The 22,884-nt window shown below is 40.8% G+C and overlaps 1 protein-coding gene across 1 annotated transcript in view; it reads right to left on the bottom strand.

Annotated features, from left to right (window-relative positions):
- DUSP22 (dual specificity phosphatase 22) overlaps positions 1 to 22,884 on the bottom strand; it is a 45,030-nt gene that overhangs the window by 13,699 nt on the left and 8,447 nt on the right. The window contains exons 3-4 of the mRNA XM_075052198.1: positions 16,629 to 16,711; positions 190 to 239 (exon numbers count right to left, since the gene is read on the bottom strand). Coding sequence (XP_074908299.1) covers positions 190 to 239; positions 16,629 to 16,711 — 133 coding nt within the window. The remainder of the gene's footprint in view (positions 1 to 189; positions 240 to 16,628; positions 16,712 to 22,884) is intronic.

Here is a 22,884-nt window from a genome sequence, read left to right as displayed (position 1 = left end):
CACAAAAAGCAGGGTCTGAACCAAAGCGGCTAGAATAAAGTGTTACCGTGTTTTCTTAATGGATTAAAAACCACGTTTGTGTAATGCTTGTGAGAGATCAGAATCAGATCTTTAAGCTCATTGTAAAACAGGCATCACGCTACTGTGGGATTTCTGGGGTTCTGTGATTTATTTTTAAAGAAAACTTACAAGTTCTGTGAGGGTGAGTCAGCAGCAGGAATGCACAGATACTTCACTCCCTGTGTAAAGAAACAAAAAGGAATGAGAATAAAATATCCAAGTTAAATACATTTATCTACCACCACACAAGTCCTGCTCTAGAGTGGTGCAGTTTTATTGACTTTGAGGAAGGCACACCATTACTCAGACAAGCAGAGATCATCTCTATGCAGCCAGATTTTAAAACGCCGTTTTCACATCTGTTTTGCTGCTAAGACACCAGCACATAGCTTAGTCATGCTTATCCCAAGGCCCAATAGTGAGCTTTTTAAAATAGAAGCATCTTTACTAAAAAGGTGTAAACCTCTTTTTCAAAATCTCATTCTTCTTACATTTCTAGCAAAACTAAGTTGCATCTTCTGACCTTCCCTTTCTCTGAACAGATGCTACAACCTAAAATTGTGAAAAGCAATTTCTTTTGATCCCATGCAATCATTTTTCTTTACCTAGTTGAAAAAACAAAAAAATGCATTTCAGAGAAGAAACATGTTTGTGGTATGGGTTTTGTTTTTTATTTTGGGGAAACTTCAAGAAAAACAACTGTAAAACTCATACTTTTCTTCCACAAAGTTAGCCTCATTTTCTTAGTCAGCTATCATAATAAGTTACAAGATCAGTTAGGGAAGTTAGATAACGACTTCTGATGCATTAAGAATGTTACTGGGTATATTTAAAACAACACTATAATCATACACTACTGCTTTGCATTGTCAACGCTCATTTTAACTGTCATTTTATTTTCAAAGCTTGTTTTGCTCCTATGAATGTTAAGAAAAAGAACTCTTCTGAAAGCATATTTAGCTAACTTCTCAAATAGGACTTCCAAGAATATAGGTTGCAACTCAGACACACAAAAACTATATAATTCACTGGAAGTCTTTCAACTTATCTCAGATGCAGACTTCTGAATTTTTCAGATGTACTTGTAAAGACAAGGATTCACAACAAAATGTCCACCATAAAATGCACCTTGGTTTATCTTTTTGTAACAATGCAAACCCCTGTAATAATCCTGCACGTTCAACAATGCACATGGGAAGTCACACATTTATCCATATAAGATCCTTTGTCAACAAGGTGGAACACAACATGCATCTACCAGGCATTTCATTTGCCAGCTGGGATGGCAGGGGGAATTTTCATTGCTCAACTGTGATGGCTACCTGAGGCAGCATCTTCTCCAACACCACCTTTGCTTTGCTGGCTCAGAAACCCCTGTTTATTTGCCCTACACACACTTTATTTCACTTGCCATCTCACACCAAAGAGCAATCCCTTTTAGAAGAGGTCCTGACCCCTGGCACCATGATACACCATCCTGCTAATCCTCTGCAAGACGCAGGAACTTCACCACTATGTCAGAAAGGACGTGGTGATACCTCACCCCCATCTCTTTGCCACCACTTTTTCTCAACCCCTTCAGCCAGTGCCTTCTTCGCAGCCACACAGATTTGAGAGCCTGCCCTGTCCCCACCATGCTTTACCAGACTTCCTCGCTTTGACAGGCCATCCCCAGCATGCCACCACCAGAGGAGAATTGCTTCTATCTATGGCCTTCTGGATCGGGGATGGCACAGTCAGCGGGGAAGGCTCTGCAGACAGTGCTAAGCACGGAGATGGAGACGTGGCAGTGACCGACGCAGGAGAAGGCACCATCGGGACAACACCAAGCCAGCGACAGCACGTGGCAGTTTGCGTGAGAGCTGCACGGCAAAATGCAGCTGAGAGGAGAGGGTGTAAGAATGAAGTCAGTTTGCAAACCAAAGCAGCTTGCTGCCGGAGGCAATGGCATCACCGAGTAACAGTCCCTCCTGCCTCGCATCGGAAGGGATGCCGGCTGCGGGAAACCGGGATGGCTCCACAGCCATAAGCTGATCCACACAACAGCTTGCACAAATACCTTCATTTAGAAAGACGATGCAGCAGTAATACATATATTGATGGGCTGCTAAGCCAAGGATGATAATTACACTGTGACAGATTAATTACAGTAATAAGCATCTTGCGTGACGCATTTGAGAGGTTTATCTCAGACACTAGTGTCACTTCAAGTGAGTCACTCCAGTAGAACGAGGGCCTGTGACCTGAAAGTAAATTTACATGTTGATGCTTTCCCCCACACCTCTAGGCAACTCCATGCCACTAACTCTGCACCACCATGGGAAAAAACGGGAAGAAAATTGAAGGCAGGAGATGGGTTAACTCCAGAGCGCACTACAGGCCAGCAGGTTCGCCCCTCCGGCACACGCTGATGCAAGTTGTTCTACGGATTTAGAAGCTATGGCACATGCTGAGTGCTTTTCGCAGGCTGAGTGCAGAGGGGCTTTCAGATCGTGTTCACTTTAAAAGCAGAAGTAGCACCAGCACAAGTTTAAGACCCACAATGTTCTTTTTTTGTCATGGCTGGCTAGTTCCCACTACCGCAAGCAAGCATGAAACTGGCCTCGGAGAGACCGCACACGGTACTGAATGGCTCATCCAGAGCCTGATCCTGGAGGTCTTCAGCACTCACAACTTCCAGCGAAGCGCACAGCACACGTTTCACTACTGTGCTCGCAAGTGCTCACCATCAGCCTATTAGCCTTATTAGTACAGCTTCTCAGACAGGAGATGGTTAAAGTTATTGGAATTTGGTATTTTGACCGATGCGTGTCACTTTTATGGTGTTTTTGGAAGGCTGTGGTGATGGACTCCTCCCTGTGAGGAAATAATCACACACTCAACTCAGAAATAGTTATAGGTGGGATTTCAAAAGTACTGTGCAGTGACCCAACCTGACTCCCACAAAAATCAACAGTGAAACTCTCAGTGACTTCGACCCAAACACAGTTTGGCCAGAGTTGGTAACTCCTAAGGATCCCACACTGCCATCAAGTTTTGCTTCTCTTGGTTGAAATAACGATACTAATAGGATAAAATACCATTCATTGTAATTGGATACCTGAAATACACCACCACCACAAGATTGTATGGAGCAGGTCTTCATAAATGAGACTCGGGATTTTCTATGTAGACATTCATCTGTTGATTGCTGGAATTAGCTTCTCCTCACATATGCTGGATAGACGTTCTTTTTTAAACACACTGGCAATAGGAAGACACTTAATTACTGAACTCTGTCGTTTGTGACTTTTTAAAAAAAACTCCCCAGGATCATAATATTATTTGTATATTTGTGCCCCAAGACACTGCTGTCCTTCCTGTGCACATACCCTGCAGATAACATCTAAGAACTGTCCCAAAGGGACCTTTCAAAGCAGAACAGTTTATGCCAACCAAACAATACCTACCACATTTTAGATGGGGTACTAGCCTGCAAGAAAGATCAAGACATCACTATTTTATTACCTAGCAGTTTGTTTGCCATTCTGAAACTGCAAAGCATAAGATGTAAGAAACAGCGACTAAAACAGAGTAAGCTAAATCAAAAGATTGTTGAAGAGTCAAACAGACCAGCTCCTAGCGATAATTTCAACAGGCTCCAAATCAGTACCTAGTCTGCAGTTTCATTCAATAAACCTGAATCTGGTTGTAGATACAATATCCAAAGTTGAACCAAAATTACATATTGATAAAGATGGGAAGACAAATATAAATTTCATGTCAACCACATGGAGGTCTTCATTTTATTTATTAATTTATTTTTAAATTAACTCTGTTTTGTTCCCTGGGAAAGACAATTCTCTAAAAATTATTCAGTGGAGGAAGAACAGAACAACTCAAAACAGGTATTGTACCACTTCACCTACATACACTAAATTAGGTGCCACAGAATAACTACTCATCCCCAAACATGGTACTTGTTCAAAGCAAAGAGAAAAGCTTGCAATTATAAAAACTGATGAAAAGAGAAATATTATTGTAAATCCTATATGAAGTAATACATCCACTTTATTTATTGAATACTGCTGCTAGTACATTGTCATTCAAACATTTCTTCAGCTGACAGCTGTCAGTTGCATCTTATGTCTCCAAACAAGCTTTTTCCCAGACTACCCATTTAGAGGAAAAAAAGAAGAAGAAAAAAAAAAGATCAATCCAACCTTTTTAATTAAACAGAAGTTATGTATGTTCTATACTTATGGAATGTATTCAAACCCAAGCTTCTAGGTCAATGAGATGCTGAACAGAGCTTTCTTCTGCTCATCTCAATTGACTACTACTTTCCACTTGTTACCATTAAATCATTGCTCACTTTCCTTTCTCCATCAATCACCTTTACCACCAAACAACCCTACCCTCCAACACACGCTTCTCTAAACTTTTTCCTTATTATTCACACGATGATCCTAACTGATGCCCTCATCAAATAAAAGCAGCACTCCTATTTCTTTTGGTGTATTTAACCTGTTAAGGTTACCCTAAAAAAAAATTCAGTAAAATAAAATATAATTTACTTTTCTGTTTTCTGTTTCAGCAGAGTAACCACCAAAACTAGATTTCTGTCTCTCTTAGGCCCTGAAACTAAATGCTACAGTTAAACCGATACAGTGAGAGCTAACAAAACTAGAGCAAGTATTCCGATTTCAAGATTGTCAAAGTTGAAACAAGCGAGAGTTAAGTAAAATTTCTAAAATTCACTGTTATTTGAGAAACAACAACACTTGCACAATTTCATCACAGATTCTAGAACTAAGTCAGTTCTGCTGCAGTGAATATTGAGGTATTAAAACCAAAAAGGTTTAGGCGCACCCATATATATGCAGAGGTTTTACACTACAGTTAATAAGGTATTCATGGAATTGTAGTAATTTTCAAATTTCTAATTATTTTAGAGGTTGATCTACTAAGATTGGAAACTGAACAGTTATCTCACACTTGGAAAAGTCAGTAAAGACTACAGAACAACACTTCCCTAATATTGTTAGCCTATAAAAAAGATAATTAAATCTTTGTTATTAAATCCAGTATTTCATGAAGCACTCAGGAAATGTAACAGTCCAGTTTAAGGAACACTCTGTTTCTATTCTACTTACCTATAATCTATTTTAAAAACTCCAGCTTCATTTTAACTAAACTTGTTAAAACTGGCATTTGGGGTTTTTTAGTAGAACATGTAGAATTTTGCAGTAGCAAAATGACACATCTACAAGTGCTACATGTCAGATAATGGGTCAGTGACTGAGAATAGGATCTCTAAAGAGCGCGCACAAGTTTAATCGCGCAATACCAAGAATAATTTCAACTCCAAACAGGGTAAGGTGCAAAAAGTACTGTGAGACAAATGCAGCACCTATATGCACATTTGCTTCTTTGTAATGAACAAAGATGTTCTGAAGTCACTAAGAATGATGCTCAGTTTGATTACACCCTAAATCATACTAACATACAATTTATCTGTGAAAGAAAACTGTCCAGCAAGTTTTATATAAAACCAAGTACTCTAGCAAAACAGTAGGCATGAGAATAAGAGGAAGGAGTAAAAATGCTACTCATTATTTCATGTTTAGTGGTTTTTCCAAGTAATGTTTTTTACAGATGTTCTTCAGAACATTGTCCCCACCACTGCTGTACATACAACATTTCTGAGGTTCTAGTTAGCACTGGAAACCTGAATCTAGAACTTCAGATGTTAAAAAGGCGAGGAGAGGGGGAAAGAACCTCATATTACAAAATTTCTATTCTCCAAGGACAGGGGGTGGGGAGAAGGGGTTGTAAAAAAAAAAAAAAACCCAAAAGTTTAAAAAAAGCAGGATTGTATTTTTGGCATTAAACCTCTCTATTTAAATTTATGTAAAGACACCATCAACGACTTCCAAGAAATTTTTTTTAAACCTAAACCCCTAAACTTAAATTTGTGAACCCAGATGCAAATAGAAAACCTCCAGCACCTGGCAAGTTCTTTCAGGTTAGTCAAAAACCATGTGTTAATTTGAGTCGTCACATCAACAGATGAGGGCAGGAGGACTTATTTTTGTTTAGGGGCATTTCAGAAAAAAAGCTAAAGTGGGAAACAGCCAGCACAAAGCTTCCTCAAGCCAAACCAACACAAGGTTATCAAGGGTTTTGTCCAGTAATGCACCAAACTGAACCTGCTAAACTGAAAACCGTTCAACCGTTTGTTTGTCCTTTCAGTTACTTTCTGTAGCAATCACCATTGGTGCTGATTTTATTAATGACTCATAGAAAATACATTTGTGTTTCGGCAAAAAACAACCACTAATTGACTTTAGTGAACAACACACTCGAGTTTGGTTTTGAAAAATATTATAAATGAAATTGAAATTACATGAAGAATATGAACAACAGAAAGCAGGATGCTCCTGCAATAAAATTTATACATTTGGTTTGTGTCATCTTGAATAATACAATAGTTTTCACAAGTCATGGGTTTTTTTGCAATGTTTGTTCATGGTTTTCTTAGGAAGTAGTCTCAGTGATACTTTTGAAAAGTCCATATTATTAAGGCTGGAATGTGTCAATCACAAATATAAAGTGTCCTGTCAAAGCCCTCCTTCCCCATCTCTCCTATCACCCTTTCTAAAATTGGAAGAGGGAAACATTGAAGAGTTAAGGATTGATTTTACTTTACTTGCACAAAGAGCTGCATATATGATTTCTAATTCTAACCCTGAATTCCAGTTCTAACCTGGCTCACCTGAAGGGATGCAAAGTGGGAGAAAACTCTAATTTAGAGTTTATACTAAATGGTGGTTTATCTCCTTTAGGACACACCAAGAATATTTGCAGGACTACATACCTCAGCTGAGAGGAAGGACCTTGTTAGTCTGCCTTGACTAGAGGGCTGTTCAAGCCCCCAGGCACGTCAGGGCATACCTACCACCTGGGCACTACCTACCACACTTGGTCCCCGAACCCTGAAGGGGGTCTCCGAGTCCTACAATAAAACATATACCCCACCTGCCTCTTTCTTTCAGGGAATGCTGGAACACGATCACTACACCTCTGGAATATGCTCACATTACGAGCGTGGATTAACACACTCTCCACATCATCTCCTCCGCACACAGCGGGTCAGAGCATCTACTCTGTTCTGGTCAACACCGTATCCAAGCAATGAGAAACACCAGGCGTTTACTGGTCCAAACATCTCTCGTGCAAACAGCTCACCATTGAAAGCTTCAAACAGTCCTCATCCTCTCCTCCCTGACATCTGCCGCTACAGGAACGTGCTTGCCCTGACACAGCTAGTGTGTGCTGAGCAATTCAAACAGTGAACTGAATTACTGCATCCCCACAGCAGCCCCTGCCAAAGGTACCTCATGAGGAAGGCCCCGCCTGACACACTTTAAAAGCTGCTTTGTGGAAGTCTCTTGGCTTCTTAGTGGGCTACCCATGTCATTTTTGAAAAATTTGTCAGAGCTCCCAAATTCACAAGCAGAGCCCATGCCAGAGACGGCATTACTTCAAACTAGAGAAAATTGTCTGGTGCCGCTACACCTGAAAGGAAAATGGTAACTATTTTGCTCAGCATGGTCTTCAGAAACATGTCATGAGGGGGAACCCTTACCATGAAAAGGCAGTAAAATATTGTAGAAGTTAAGTTTTTTATTAGAAGAAGTGCTTGTATACTTACTCTTGACGGTAGCACAAAGGCTGAAAATTGACAGCTTCCAACACTGGTGATATAGGAGCTTAGGGCTATAGATGGAAATGCAACAGTCTAAATTGACTAAATTATTAATTTGCAGAGCTGATCTTTATACAACAGCAATGACCTTGTGATATGATATTAGCAACTCTGATTTTGAAGGCTCTCTTGGCTTCTCCCTCTTTAATAGTTCCCATATGTCTTTGGGCTGGATACCAAAGACAGCAGAGGCTGCGCAGAGAACACGTTGCCCAGCCATACCCGGCAGCGACTTCTCTCATCATGTCATCAAGATGCATTTTTCATATATGAATGGCCTCCTACAGCCCAAGATTTCTGTATGCTATCCAACATCGTAACATGGTTTTAATAGACTGGCGGTTCTCACTAGCTGAGCAGCACCTGTCCAGAATTGGCATATGCTTTTCAAAAAAAAAAAAAAAAGTAGAGCTGCTTAGTTTCCCAATATTTCCCTATTTAGTTTTTTCATGTTGAGCAGTGATATGCTTTTGAGTCCAGACAAATGCGTTCTGGACGGGTGTCTGTGAGCACTAAGGCAGCTTTCAGCACTTCCAGAGTTATCACCTGCAGGTGCTGGGGGCATGACACGGGAATTTTTTCTTTTGTTTTAGCACAGGGTAATCCCCATTATACACACACACACAAAATGAAGTCAGTCCAGAACGTGCAACCATGAGAGAAAGAAAGAAGTTTCCACAAACTGGTGATGGAAAGAAAGAATTAGAAAACTAAAAGGAGATGAGGCTATTCCCCTTCAAAGCTTCAGTAAAAGTTCCCCCATAGTAAACCTCATCACATTAAGTGCTAACAGCAGATACGATAGGTTTCTATAGCAAAACCACTATCCACAAACTATGCTAAGCAGATTATTTGAATCATGCCAGAGCTGCCAGTTCAGCTCCTCTATAGCTTAGTTTGCTTTCCTTTTCTAAAAAACTGCAAATGTATAGTCTAAAGATCATCCGTAAACATGCAAGACTATCATGCCCAGCTAAAACTGCATTAACATTTACAACATCTAGCCAGGCTTAAAAAATATGAAATGAAATTCCAGATCTTAATGCAAGCTGATATGAATGCATTATCTATACTAGGTCTGCAGGCTATGACCATTTGATCTTAGTAACATTTCTCAGTTTTTGATAGGTATTCAGTCATGTAGCTCTTCACTTTCCTCCAAAGGTCTGGATTTACCAGCCAGTCATACACTTTTTTCTTTTAACTCATAAACTTGATCCAGCTTCCTCCATAAACTTGATCCAGCTTCCTCCACAACTTCCTCTTGTGCTTTCTCCAACTGCAACTTTCTCATCCTTAACACCATATAAAACAAGTATATCACAGCATTCAGCAGAGAAAACTGGTGCAGAGAAGTTATACAGCTTTTTCATAGCATCCTTATTTTGCTACAACTTCTATTCCTCACGCTTACTGGTTCTGTTCCAGTTACAGCATCTTTTTTTGCCTGTATTCTATTAATGCATTTGACTGTTTACTCACAGAGTACGAAAGATTGTTATAAAAGATCAGCAAAGATTTTTTCAACTGTGCTTTTCCCATCCAGTTCAGCTTCTTAGACACTGAATATTTGAAACCTATTTCTACTCCGATTAAAATTTTAAAATTTGCAAGGAAAAAAAAAAATCTAAAATTCTTTATAAGATGACCTGGCCTGTGAAGTTTTTTTATTTTCAAAGATATCATTCATTTAAGTTGTGCTGGCACAAGCTAACAGACTAGATAAGAAAGATGCTTAGTTCAGTCAGCGATTAGGTCTTCTGTACATCCCCCATCCTTCCATCCACCTACCATATCAACACTTACTTAGGTAGTCATCAATTCAGGAAAAAGGGGAGGAAAGCCACTGCTCTGGAGATAACATGTACCAAATTAAGATGATATTGTTAGTGGCATCAGAATATAAAGAAAAAAGAATAACTGTCCTCTGCAGGTGTTCTGGTTGACTATGCAGAATGAGGGGGGGAACCATAACCTATAAAGCTAATATTTTAAGAAACTTAGAGAAAAAGAAAAGCAAATGTTTCATAGGCATTACAGAGCATTTTCTCAGCAACCAGAAGACATTGCAACATTCAAAAAAATTCCATATAGTGCCTTAAGAGCACTCTTTTTGTTTGGAGAAGAAATCCCACAAACAGTAAGACTTGAAACAGAACCATCTGGTACCTGAGTATCACAAGGACACAGATAGGCTATTCACATGAAATTGAGATGGCTAAAACTTATGACAGCTTTGGTACTGAGCGGAGAGAGATGACAATACCCCGCAACCCAAAGAATTGTGCATGTTTTGTTGGGATTTCATTTACTTCATCCAAATTACTTTAATTGAAACTATCACATATACTGATACACTCTTTCCTCATCTGAAAAAAACCAACACACTAAAAATAAAAACAAAACAAATATTCTGTAGCAACAGAAAACAAAGAAAGAAAACTGACATGCATACAGAAGCAGCACACATGCAAAAGCCTACTCTTAATGCAATTTGTCATAAACAGAGTGAACAACGGAAAGCTTTTGTGGCAGAGGACAGTACAGGAACACCCAGGTAAACTCTTCTGTTGATTTAAGATCTACATTACTGTGATCGTTCAGATGTCTCCAAGATGAGTGCAGCATACAGAGCTTCCTGCAATGAAGCAGTGGTCAGTCTGACAATGATAATGCTATAAATTAATGCCAAAGGACTCCACAATCACAGGTGACTGGTAACAGGATTCATACATTTACTGGATCAAACTTCTGGTGCAGGTCAAGAGCAACAGCAAAATTACTCGTAACTGACAAATGTGTTGTGGACTGTGTGAAAGAAGCTGGTAGTTTCAGTCCATTTCCTGATTGATGGACAGGTGTCTACAATGCACACAACAATCACCACAACTAGCTCCTCAAAGCGTCTCAGAAGGACCAAGGACTGTGAAATGCTCTGGCTGTGAAGTTCAAAGATCTCTGTAACCCAGCCTTACCTGAACCAACTTCCACACAAAAAGAGCACACAAGAAAATCTACTGTTGCCTCTGGCAATATGTTTCAGCAATTACTTACCCTCACGGTTAAAGTCTTGCTTACTTCCAGTCTGAATCCGAGTGATGTCACTTGCCAGCCACGCATATCCCGCTGCTCTCCGAGGCGAGTTCTCTGCACGGGGGCCTGCGGAATGTCTATCCATCCCTGCCTCTCTTTACAGATAATACCTATCTGGGACAGGGCCTGAGCAACTGGCTGGCCAGAAGAACTTCTAGCACCCTTTCCTCCCCCAGGACTCATCCTGTACTCCTTCCTGCATTACACACAGCAATTGCTGCCCAATGCAGCAGAGGAAGCATCCTTGCTTTTGCCAGTATTTAAGTGTGTGTGATTGGGGGAACAGCGGGAGGAATGGTAAGAGATGATTAAGGATGCTGCAAGTTCAGCTGCTTGGATGTGACTGTCCACCACAGCACACACTTTCCAGAACAGGATGCAGCTGTTTTCAAGCAGCTGCACAATCCACATCAACATCCTATTTGGTTTGGCCCCACATTCATTTCCACGTAACATCCCCCAGAACAGGGTCAAACACCTGGAAAATCCAGAGAGAAACACTCTTAGCTTCAATGAACCTGCAACCAGATTCTTCTGGCAAGATTAACAAGATTTGCCTTTACTTACTCCACTTAGATCAACTGGCACATAATTTGGACTCAAGATCTAAGGCAGTAGAGTAGTACCTAGCTGGCTTCCTTTGAAGCAACAGAGGGAAGAATTGCTGAGGATTCATTAAGAGTGCTTCCACATTCTCTGTGGGTTCTGACTGACCATACCAGCTTGGTTAGGATATATGGCTATCACAACAGTCAGACCTTTGGCCTTTTGGTCTCCAACTTAAAAAGAGAGTTCTACCAAGAGATCATAGAATCACAGAATAGTTTGGGTTGGAAGGGACCTTTAAGGTCATCTAGTCCAACCCCCCCTGCAATGAGCATCTTCAACTAGACCAGGTTGCTCAAAGCCCCATCCAACCTGGCCTTAAATGTTTCCAGCAATGGGGCATCGACCACCTCTCTGGGCAACTGTGCCAGTGTTTCACCACACTCATCATAAAAAAGTACTTCCTTATATCTAGTCTGAATCTACCGCCTTCTAGTTTAAAACCATTACCCCTTGACCTGTCACAACAGGCCCTGCTAAAAAGTCTGTCCCCATCTTTCTTAGAAGCCCCAGTTAAGTACTGAAAGGCCACAATAAGATCTCCCCAGAGCCTTCTCTTCTCCAGGTGAACAACCCCAACTCTCTCAGCCTTTCCTCACAGGAGAGGCGTTCCATCCCTCTGACCATTCTTGTGGCCCTGCTCTGGACCCGCTCCAACACATCCATGTCTGTCCCGTGCTGAGGACCCCAGAGCTGGACGCAGTACTGCAGGTGGGGTCTCACCGGAGCGGAGCAGAGGGGCAGAATCACCTTCTTTTGATGCAGCCCAGGATACGGTTGGCTTTTTGGACTGTGAGCGCACATTGCTGGGTCATGTCCAGTTTTTCACCCACCAGTACCCCCAAGTCCTTCTCCTCAGGGCTGCTCTCAGTCCCTTCATCCCCCAGCCTGTATTGATACCGGGGGTTGCCCCAGGCCCGTTGCAGGACCTTGCACTTGGCCTCGTTGAACCTCATGAAGTTCACACGGGCCCACTTCTTGAGCTTGTACAGGTCCTTCTAAATGGCATCCTGTCCCTCAGGTGCGTCAACTGCACCACCCAGCTTGGTGTCACCTGTAAAGTTGCAGAGGGTGCACTTGATCCCACTATGTCATTGATGGAGATATTAAACAGTACTGGTTCCAATACAGACCCCTGAGGGACACCACTCATCACTGACCTCCAACGGGACATCAAGCCATTGACCGCTACCCTCTGGATGCGACCATCCAACCAATTCCTCATCCACCAAACAGTCCATCCATCAAATCCGTATCTCTCCAATTTAGAGAGAAGGATGTTGTGGGGGACTGTGTCAAAGGCCTTACAGAAGTACAGATAGACGACAGCCTGTTGGATAGATCCAACAGGTCACTGCCAGATGCACTATTATTTAAAGCACACTGAGATATGTTTCCCCATCTGCTTTTCAGTGTCTCTCACATTCTGAACAGAGATTTTAAAACCTGAACTAGCTGAGAAATAGATTAGAAAGCAGGTGGCAAGAAACCTAATTATTCTCCTCTGTATATGGCTTTTGTGTGGATTTATAAAACATCTGTGAGTGTTCCATGGGCAGCTGTCCAAAGTGCTCTGGAGGAGCCAATTTGATTCACCAAGGCTATTGCCTCTGTGCCTCTGCAGAACACATATCAGGCTGTTGGACACTGCTCTTACTCAGGGGCTGACTTCTGTGCATCTGAAATAACAAACCTTGTTCCATATGGCATGCAGTCCTTTCTCTTGGACATGCCACCAGTTACCCATAATTTTTTGTGATGGAGTTATTAACCTGCATCTTTAAACTACAAAATGCTTACCTAAGTGGTTGAGTTCCTGTATAACAATGGTATACTTTATTGGTACAATAGCCTTAGGATGCTCTCTAAATATAAATTAATTTCAGGATTAGTTTTATTAGAGGACAAATTTCCTTGAAAGTTTATACAAAAAGAACTAAGGAGCGATATTGCAAGATAGTTCAGGCCAGGTTTTGGCAAATTCTTTCCAGTATAAATCACTCAAAGCCTTACAAAACAATTCCATGTCTTGTACTTAATGCAGGCTGCCAATTTCTAAAGGTATAAAAAGTCTTAGAATCTAATTGATTTTTAAACCCACTTTTCCCTGTTATTCCAGCCTGAAAGTACGCAACAACTTCCTAAGGCCAAACTTTGATTATGAGCCACCCATAAATCAGACATCCATGAGGGTTTGTAAATGATCATTGAGATAATGTCTGAAAACAAATTTCAGTAAGAAATTTTTTTTTTTTTAAGTTATTTCTCAACAGGCACACACTATGTAACCTAAACCAATATAATACTTTCTTGTAAAACTCTTCAATCATTTTCTAATAGCTTACCAACTTATGAGGAACTAAAGCAACATATATCCAGATACTGCAGTATATAAAGTACAGATGAAAAGACACTTTTTAAGAGGTACTGTGAATATTTTAAACAATCAAGTAAAAATGGTCTGTAACATCACAGAGAGGGGCAATGCCATAAGTTACTAGAGTGGAAAATAATTTTACAATCTGGTGTTCACCACATACACTGACGTTTGCTTTTATTTCTTGAGTATTGTATTCTTGAGTATGGACAACAAAGCCAGATTGGTCACTTTCATTCTCTACCCACCATTATCAGCTTTAAGTGCTGTATCATAAGTATTACTGCATCAAAACAGTCATTACTGAAACTTCAAAATCTGACAAGCAAGATGTGCGTAATTTGTGACCTCTGAGAGCTAAGGTATGCAATTATATTTGTTTGTTCCACAGACAGACAAAAAAGGCCAAATTTTCTTTGATAACATGTTACTATACTACTGAGTTTTTGATGTCCAAAACCACTTACCTTCCATAGCTTGCACAGAAAGCTTTGTTTAATGAAGTATTTGTAGCATTTCCTATAGGTTGACTAGGAAATACTTGAGATACAATAGTTAGCAAAAGACAAAAGCAACTACCACAGTCCAAGAAAAGGCAGCTTTTTACGGATGATCAGTGTTCACATAAATAGACACACAAAACAGGGAGTGTCAGGAAAAAAAAGATTCTCCTATCACTGCAATTCCATGTTTAAAGGTCTGAATGACATCAGATTAATTTCTGAACACAAATGTAAGCCCTTGGTTTCCATGAGTGAAATCTGGGGGGAAAGGGGAAGAGGGAGACACATTGGGAAAGTGTTCCCATTTGACTTCAGGGGACTTGAGAACAAGCCCCAGGCACAATGTGGATACACAAGCTGTAAACAAACCTGGCAAAGACGTAAATAACAAAGGAAGTAACACAACCTAACAGATGTTTTCTAGGCCCTTGCTCCTAAACAGAAGCATTTAGTTGCAAGCAAGCACCACAGTAAGACCATGAATGATAAAGTAATTAATAATCAGCTCAGCTCCCAAACAAATGGAACTTGCAATCCTTCCACTACTTTAAGAGCTGGGGAGAAGTTTTAACAGTCATTTTCCAGACCACTGGCACATAAAGGAGTATATTGCATATTGACAAAATAGAAGGCACAGTTGGAGAAACATTTCTTTTAGAAACAAGGGTGAATAAAGGAAGTCCATCCTCAACCAGCCACTACTTGTTAACATGCCACTGTAACTTTTGAGACACTATTGTGAACCAGATTGGGAACAGATCTGGGTAAACATAATCTTTCATATATTTTGTGGGGTAGCTAGAGGAAGAAATGGTGACTTGGTTATATTTAACCCACAAAAGCTCCCAGATCTATTTACCATGCAGCCTCACAAACAGATACACCACAAGTGAGGTGGTGTGTGGGCTCACAAAACTACCACCACCACAACAAACACTGGCCTGAGGCTGCAGCTGACCTGTGCCATAATTAGTCTTCCTTCTTTTCTAATCATAATAAAACATAGCAAGCTTCTATCCATTTTAGAGAACAGCACCCTAGAGGAAATATTACATGTCCCTTACTCAGTACAACTGTTTTATCTCTTCAACTAAGAGCACTCTTGAAATTCAATATGTTTCAGACTTCACAAGCATCAGGCACAACAGAAGTCAAATGCACAGTATAATAGAGTCAACAGCTAAAGCTCTACTTCAGCACACTTCTAAGCTCAAGGTCAATCCTGAATTCACCATTAACTTGATTTTGGTTGTAATCATGACATACTGGTGACACCTTTTATTCAACTTACCTATTGACTTGCCTGGGAGAGGTGGAAATTCTGTAGTTTAAGGACTGAATTCACTAGAGACTTTTTACATTAAAAGAATGAAAAGCAGAGATTCCCAGCAGCATCTGAGGGGGTAACACCAGCAACTGCCTTACCCACTATTTTGACATATTTCATGAAAAGTGGAATGTAGGGAAGGAACAAATTTAAGGGGACAACAGTCCCAAACATAAATCAAATAGCAGGATTTTAAGGTGTAGCAAAGCCCAGCCAAACTCCCCTCCTGCCAAGGTAAGCTGGTGTAAAGAAGAAAGCGCAACAGTCCAACACAGGAGACCTGCAGCCTGGTCCCAGCTCTTTCACTGCTCAAGATGACACAGCAAGTCAAGTCATTTCAGCTCTTCAGATCAGCTTCTCTTCAGTAAAATGGAGAATAATACTTCATGTTAAAGCGTTGGAGACCTACAGATGCTCTGCTCTATTAGATGTATTATATGAGGGAGTACTGGTTCCTCCCACACCCCAAGCCTAAATAAGGGTATTTTACATGGAAAAGGACTGCAAACCTCTTACACAACCATCTGCTATAAAGATTCAAGAAAGGGGCCAAAGTACAAAGGAGGGTTGGTAGTGGGGAAGGGGGAGAAGGCATGTTGTTGTTTGTGTGATGCTTGAACTCCACACACAGAAGGAAACTTACCTTTACTATTAAAATAATAACACAATCCCATTATTGTGTTGTATTGATTGACACACTAATTGTCTCTTCATTTGTCAGTTTGATTTCTTGTTGTTATAACAGCAGCAACAAAATCTGTGACTAGATACCAAAACTACAGCTGTCAAATATTTCCACAAGAAAATCAGTCTCAAAACGCTAATTGTACAGAACAAGAAATCAACCCCAAGACGACTATAACAGTCATCTGCAAAGTAAGGAGTTAGCATGGAGTCCCCCACACCTCTTACCTCGAGCATAGGGCGGGCACTGTCATGGATTGAAAGAATGTGCGTAATGTTATTCTTACTCAATTGCTCTACATCTCGGGCATCTGTGATAAAGGGAAAAAAGGAAGAGAATTTCTTTAATCTCTTGAAATAGCCTGCTCCCCTTTCCGTTGTGCATGTTGAAAATCACTTATCATTGGTACATTTCTTTTTGAAGCTTCATAAAGTAAAGCAAAACCCCAAACGCAGCTGTTCTAGAACAGCATCATCAGAGTGGGTAACGGGAAGAAACAATTCTAACTCCAAAACAAATTATATACTATATAAAGAACAAGCTTAAGTGACTCAGGAATGTGTTCTTAAGTCAGAAGTTTCATGTATTTTGCATCTGAAATATAAGTCTGTGTATGCCTGTGTGCAGGTGATGGCCATCTGAACAAGCAGTCAGAGCTGTACAAGAAATAGCTTACCTCCTCTCTACCCACAAATGCCCCTTCAGGAGATGTATTTTCACTTAGGAGACAGACCTTGTGATATCCAGGTCTGAGAAGTGAAGTCAACCGTATCGCCTGAATTGAGGTATTAACGGGCACGTCAAAACGATAACTAGATTCTTACTTCCTATGGACTACTAGGGAAAAAATGTGCATTTAGCCAATACACATCATAACTTTAAGTCTGAAGAGAGACCAAGATGACAAAGATATCGAACGTATGAAAAAGCAAAATGCTACAGCAAGGAAATGCAGTTGTGAAAAGGTGGTTCCTAGACCTGTAACCAAGGGGTTTCAAACATTCAAAACTGGAAAGCAAACTGGGGCGACTGAAAATTTGGTGCTAGATATTGCGAAAGCATAGGTTTGTGTCTATGGGAAAGAAGGTAAAATAGATTATCTGCTATCAGTGAGCAACTTTCCGCACACTAAACCATTAGCATGCCAGAAAATTATCTCAGAGAACCACTAATACAGGTAAAAGTTAGTTTGTGCCCATTTACTTTTGACCTTTTCGCTTGAGAATGGCACAGCACACCATGGCAATTACAGCAGTGGTTTTGTGATGTGAACACCTGCCTTCCAAATCTGCCCAGACAATCTGTTCACATTAGCCTGGCTGCACACAAAAAAAGAGCACTGACCACAAAGGTTTCAAACCGGCTCTCTCTAGGTACAAAAATAACAATAGCATCACCTGTACATTCTTTATGTACGTGCAAGAGTTCAATTAGCATCTCTTGCTTCATCTTATTCCACTCTACTATAAAGTTTCAATGCCTTTTCCACATACAAAGAGGAACTGGACATTTAATTATACTGGCCCATAGACAAGATCCACATGAGCACAGTAACAGGCAGTAAAATTTAAACCTAATCAAATTATGAAAGCTTCTCTAAGGCTAATAAAATGGAAAGAAGAGTCAAAAATGCATTGATTTCACTTGCTACTGGTCAAGCCTGTATGATCAACACAGATGCCTAATCCTTCAGGAGAGAATTAACATTAATTCCGTCTGAAACAGAATTAAGTTCTAGCTTCACAGACCAATTAAAATTTCCTAAAAAGCTCAGAGTGAGCATTTCAAAGAAGAAACATTAGTGTTTGCCAGGAGAGGTCTTCTAATCCACCTGACCTTCAGATTTTTTAACAGTTTATAGGACAGCCTTGATTCCTCAGAGAACACCTAAGCAGGCAAGGGTTTGGAAGCCCAGAAGCCAGCCTAAGCGTCCCTAAGAATTACTGCTTTCTGTTCGCCAAAGGCTAAGGGCAGATTTCGGAGTCTGCTGACTGGAACTCACGGTGTTAATGCATACCTAGCATGTTGAGACCCCAACCTCTTAATTATCAGTGTGACCTACATGGTAAGAAATGGCTTGCCACACAAGGCAAACAGCTTTAGAAGAAGATATGATCCAAATTAAACGTTGACTGCTTTAAACCAGCCTGAAAGGCCTAATGGACACAGTACAACTCAAAAGGACTGAAAGACTGTAGTTCTTCAGTTAACCAAGGACTTAGGCTAAAGGAATTTCAACAAATCAAAACTACAGTAAGACAGTGATATTTCAGATATTCCTAGAAACAAGCTGGAAATGGCTATCCCAGACCTACATCCCAAGGTAACCAGAAGGTCCTCAATATATTTAGGAAACAACCATACAAATCTCAAAAGTAGAGGAGAAAAAGCTTCCCAGCCAATGACTGTATTATTTGGATCTAAACTTTAAACGGTTTACAAAAGGGAAATTCCCCTGGCACCTGCCATAAGTCTCTACAGATACTACAAAGCTATTTAAACAGCAGTATAAATGAGATATCCCGTCACTCACGGTCTCATACCATAAATTACAAAAAAAAAATTAAGGGGTTATGTAAAGGACCAAAAGCCAGAAGAATCACCATTGCCACAGCAATTCTAACTTCTTTACTGTAGCACTGTGCTGTACATCCACATGCAGGCTCACATTTTGAAATCACAGCATGAAAAAAACCATTTCCAAATTTAAAGATGAAAGAAACCTATCGGAGTCTATCTTGTGCATCCCTAAAGGGTCCCTCAACTGTAGTATTATTCTTCACAGTAGGTTACCCAATATTCTGTTTCATACGGCAAAATGCTTCTCAGCTGATGTGGATTTCTGAATAAAGCCTTTAGAAAACTGTCTCCTCGCACAAAAGGACACAATTCACACTGGGAAAGTCTACCTCTCTCCTTCTCATGCCCATATTTAGCTTCTTTTCCCTCAATTTCATTCTATGACTCCTAGCTTAACCTCCACTCATACACTGAGCTGCAAACAATTGCAAAAGCAACGGCAAAGTCATCAAAATGGGACCGGGGAGAAGGTATGTCAGAATTTCTTTCCCTGCAGCTCTGGGAAGCCTTACTGTGTAGCTGGGGAGCAAATCACCTAGCATGCTGTGCCTCCATGCCCCATATGCAAAAGGGAGACAATACTGCTCCAACCACCCTGATTAAGACACATCAATGACTGAAGGACTCCAATGCTAGGGTGATGAAGTCTTAAATGTACATCCAACCATTCTCTCTCACTTTAGTATTTTAGTACCTCCATAGAGAGACAAGGTGAGGAATAAATATTTCTCCCTTTGTAGAGTTAGATGGGAAGAAACAGCTGTAGAGTCTTTTCCACCTCTACTGCTAACAACAAAATACAAAAGCATCCTGCCAGGAACAGGGCGAAAAAAGCATTACAGTGATATGGGCCTGATCTGCAACATTTAACTGCAATTCACTTGTGAATTTAGAAGATTAAATATCTCCACAAAATAAGTGAAACTAGTTTATTTTTATTTTGCCACCTTTCTTCCCATTAGCCAGCTATGCCAAATTAAAGGCATCCTCCCTTCTTCCTCCTCCAAAGCCCACATTTCTGACTTTGTTGTTCATCTGAAAAGACAGACATGCTCCTATAACAGAGTAATCTAGTAAGTATTAAGTTTTCAGTATAAAATTTTAGGTTATGTATACAAAAACAGGGTTAAGTGCTTAGAGAAGGCAAGTCAGCCCAGCACGTGCACCAGTATTAAGTCTCAATCTGCAGATGTATAGACTACAGTTTCATCATCACCATATTTATTTTTTTAAATAAAGCAACTTTTTGCCTATGCTTTATTTTCTGCTTTGGACAGAACTGGAGATAGACACCTGAAGGAGAACCTCCTCTCCAGTGGTTGAGAGCACTAAGAACTATTACCAAGAATGATTTTCCATCAGGAGAGCTTTGTTCCAGAGTCCAGTGATCTGCACTTACAGAGTCACACACACACAGAAACTAAGCATGTGAACAAAAACTGCACATCTCCTGTCCCCACTTCACACTATGTTCTAATCAATATTTTGTCCCAGCCTCTAAGAAGGACCTTTTCAGGGAGTGAGAAAGCTGTGGAAAAAGATCCAAGTACTCTGTTTAGTGAGAGTACCTATAAAATGTCTTCCTTCAAAAGACAAACCTGACAAAGGGAATGGTATCTTTACCATCTCCTGTTTCCAGTACCTGAAATAAAGCCTTAGGAAAGGGAAGCAGCTGATAACAGGAATTAATTGGATCTAGAAACACAGCAGAATCAGTTGGTGGGCACTGCCTTTTTATACGCTTAGTAACAGGAAGGGCAGAAACTTTCCCAAGACTCTCCAGCTCATCCACAGCAATACTGGACTCTTTGGGGGGAATTAAACCTCACATTGTGGCTTTCCCCTTCAAATCAAAAAGCCCCCAAATATTCCATTGGAAAAACTTGAATCTTCCAAATATGACTACAAGCAAGGAAGGACACAAGCTCTCTAATATTCAAGGTGGAAACACTCTTGAGTCTCTGGTGCTCGCTACTGCTACACCTTTCCATTTGGAACTAAACAAGCACCCATTTAGAACCTCCTATCAGGAGAAATGGTATTTCTATTTGTGCAGAGAAACAGGCTAAAAAGCCCTGTCATATCAGTCTCTTAAGGAACAAAGCACCTATTTTAATTGTGAACACAGGTACCTTTCAAGGGACATCAGGTTTCCAGTGCAGAAGACACGTGGGCATGCAATCCCACAATAAACTCTTTGTCTTTTGAGAGGATTGAATTTCATCTGTAAAGTACAAATGGAACAAACCAAAATTTCCCCCAAACTAGAGGTGGGAAGAAGAGTTAACTTCCCCTTTCTCTTCCCTCATTTTTCCTCTTAGCCCCCCACCCTCCCATTTGCAAAAAATAACTCCTCCTTAACTTTCACTGAAGAAGCCCGAGAGCTCTGTTTCCTTCTGGGCTTTCAGATCAAACTCAGTCTTGGTATTTTGTATGGACATCTGTGGTTCTTCTTGAATTTTTCTGCCCTCTAGCTGTGCAATCTCAAATACACTCTCTCAGGAACACAGCACAGTTTTAAAGTGCTACTGATGAGCAGAATCATGCTTATAGATCTTATAAGGTAACAAGCACTTAAGCACATACTGAGATCTATGCTTTTCAGGAAAGTTCTTCCAGAGACATACTCAAGTCCTGTGGACTTAGGGAGATTTCAGCATGTACTTCAGTGCTTTCCATGATCAGGACTACACATAACTTTCTACCCTAAAGACCCTAAGGTGGTTGCAAAAGCCCCTCTCATTCTACGTGCCTAAAGGTTTGCACAGCAGCAGCAGACAAACCAGAAGCAGCAAGCTCAACTCCCATTTCTGCCGCACATTTATTTCACAAGTTTTTCTTGCGCCTCAGTTTCTCTCCCAGTCAAACGCAGAGGAGTTTGCGCTTCCTCTGTCATGGCTTGTTTTTAAGTTGATTAGGCCTAAAGGGACAGTGAGAAACCCTATCCATAAAGTACAAATATTGCTGAATACTGAATAATAATTCCCCAATTGGAACAATTGCTGAATGCCTTCTCCAGACAACGGCCCTCCAGGATTACAGTGTTTAACATCTTTAACATCCCACTTTCACTCAAAAGGAAGGTGCCCATCTGGAATAACGGTGCCTCTTCCCAGTCTGTCAGCATCCCCAGAGGTCTCCCAAGCAGCAGGGAGACAGGAGGGTGCGCAGAATGGCATTTCAACCTGGCTGTGGAAACCCTGCCTGCCCAGGCTCCCTGAAGAGTCAAAGGAGGGGAGGCTATCCTCCAGAGGGCAGATCAGAGCGACTCAAATTCTCCTGACCGACCTTCTGGAGAAGCTCGCTCCTCTCTGCCCCCTGCACAGAGACCCAGAGGGTGCCACGAAGCCTCAGCCCTGTGTCCAGGCAAGATGCACAATGCCAGGGATTCAGTGTTACTCCTCTTACTGACACGATGCAACTTCATTCAATTCAAGCTATTGGTCTCAAGCTGGAGAAATAGGAGACTGCTCAAAAGCGCATTATAGGAAATAATTTTGTAAACCTGTGTCTTTAAAAGTATCTAGACATTTCAGCTGCCCTAATCAGGATACTATAACCAATCCCAACCATATATGCTGCTGAATATTTCTCAGTCAACCATTCCCTTTATGGCAAAATTCATTAGTCACTTTTTGAAAAAGAGCCACAAATCAGAACATGCCCCAGGAACATGGTAATCAAACTCCTCCAGAAAAATACACTAGTGATTAACCAACAGCCTGTTCCTAAATGGGCTGACTTCGCTGCACAGGGAGCTTGTTGCAATTGCTCTTAAGCAAAGTGAGACAGGGGGGTGTTGAGGGACAGGGGATACAGAAAAAGATAGAATTATAAAAGTCTGCTTTTGTATCAGTGAAGTACTGTAACACTAATCTTCTCTCTTCCTCTCTAGGTACGGTA

The sequence above is a fragment of the Buteo buteo genome, chromosome 20 (assembly GCF_964188355.1).
Source record: "Buteo buteo chromosome 20, bButBut1.hap1.1, whole genome shotgun sequence".
NCBI lineage: Eukaryota > Metazoa > Chordata > Aves > Accipitriformes > Accipitridae > Buteo > Buteo buteo.
This window is presented reverse-complemented; position numbering and strand designations above follow the sequence as displayed.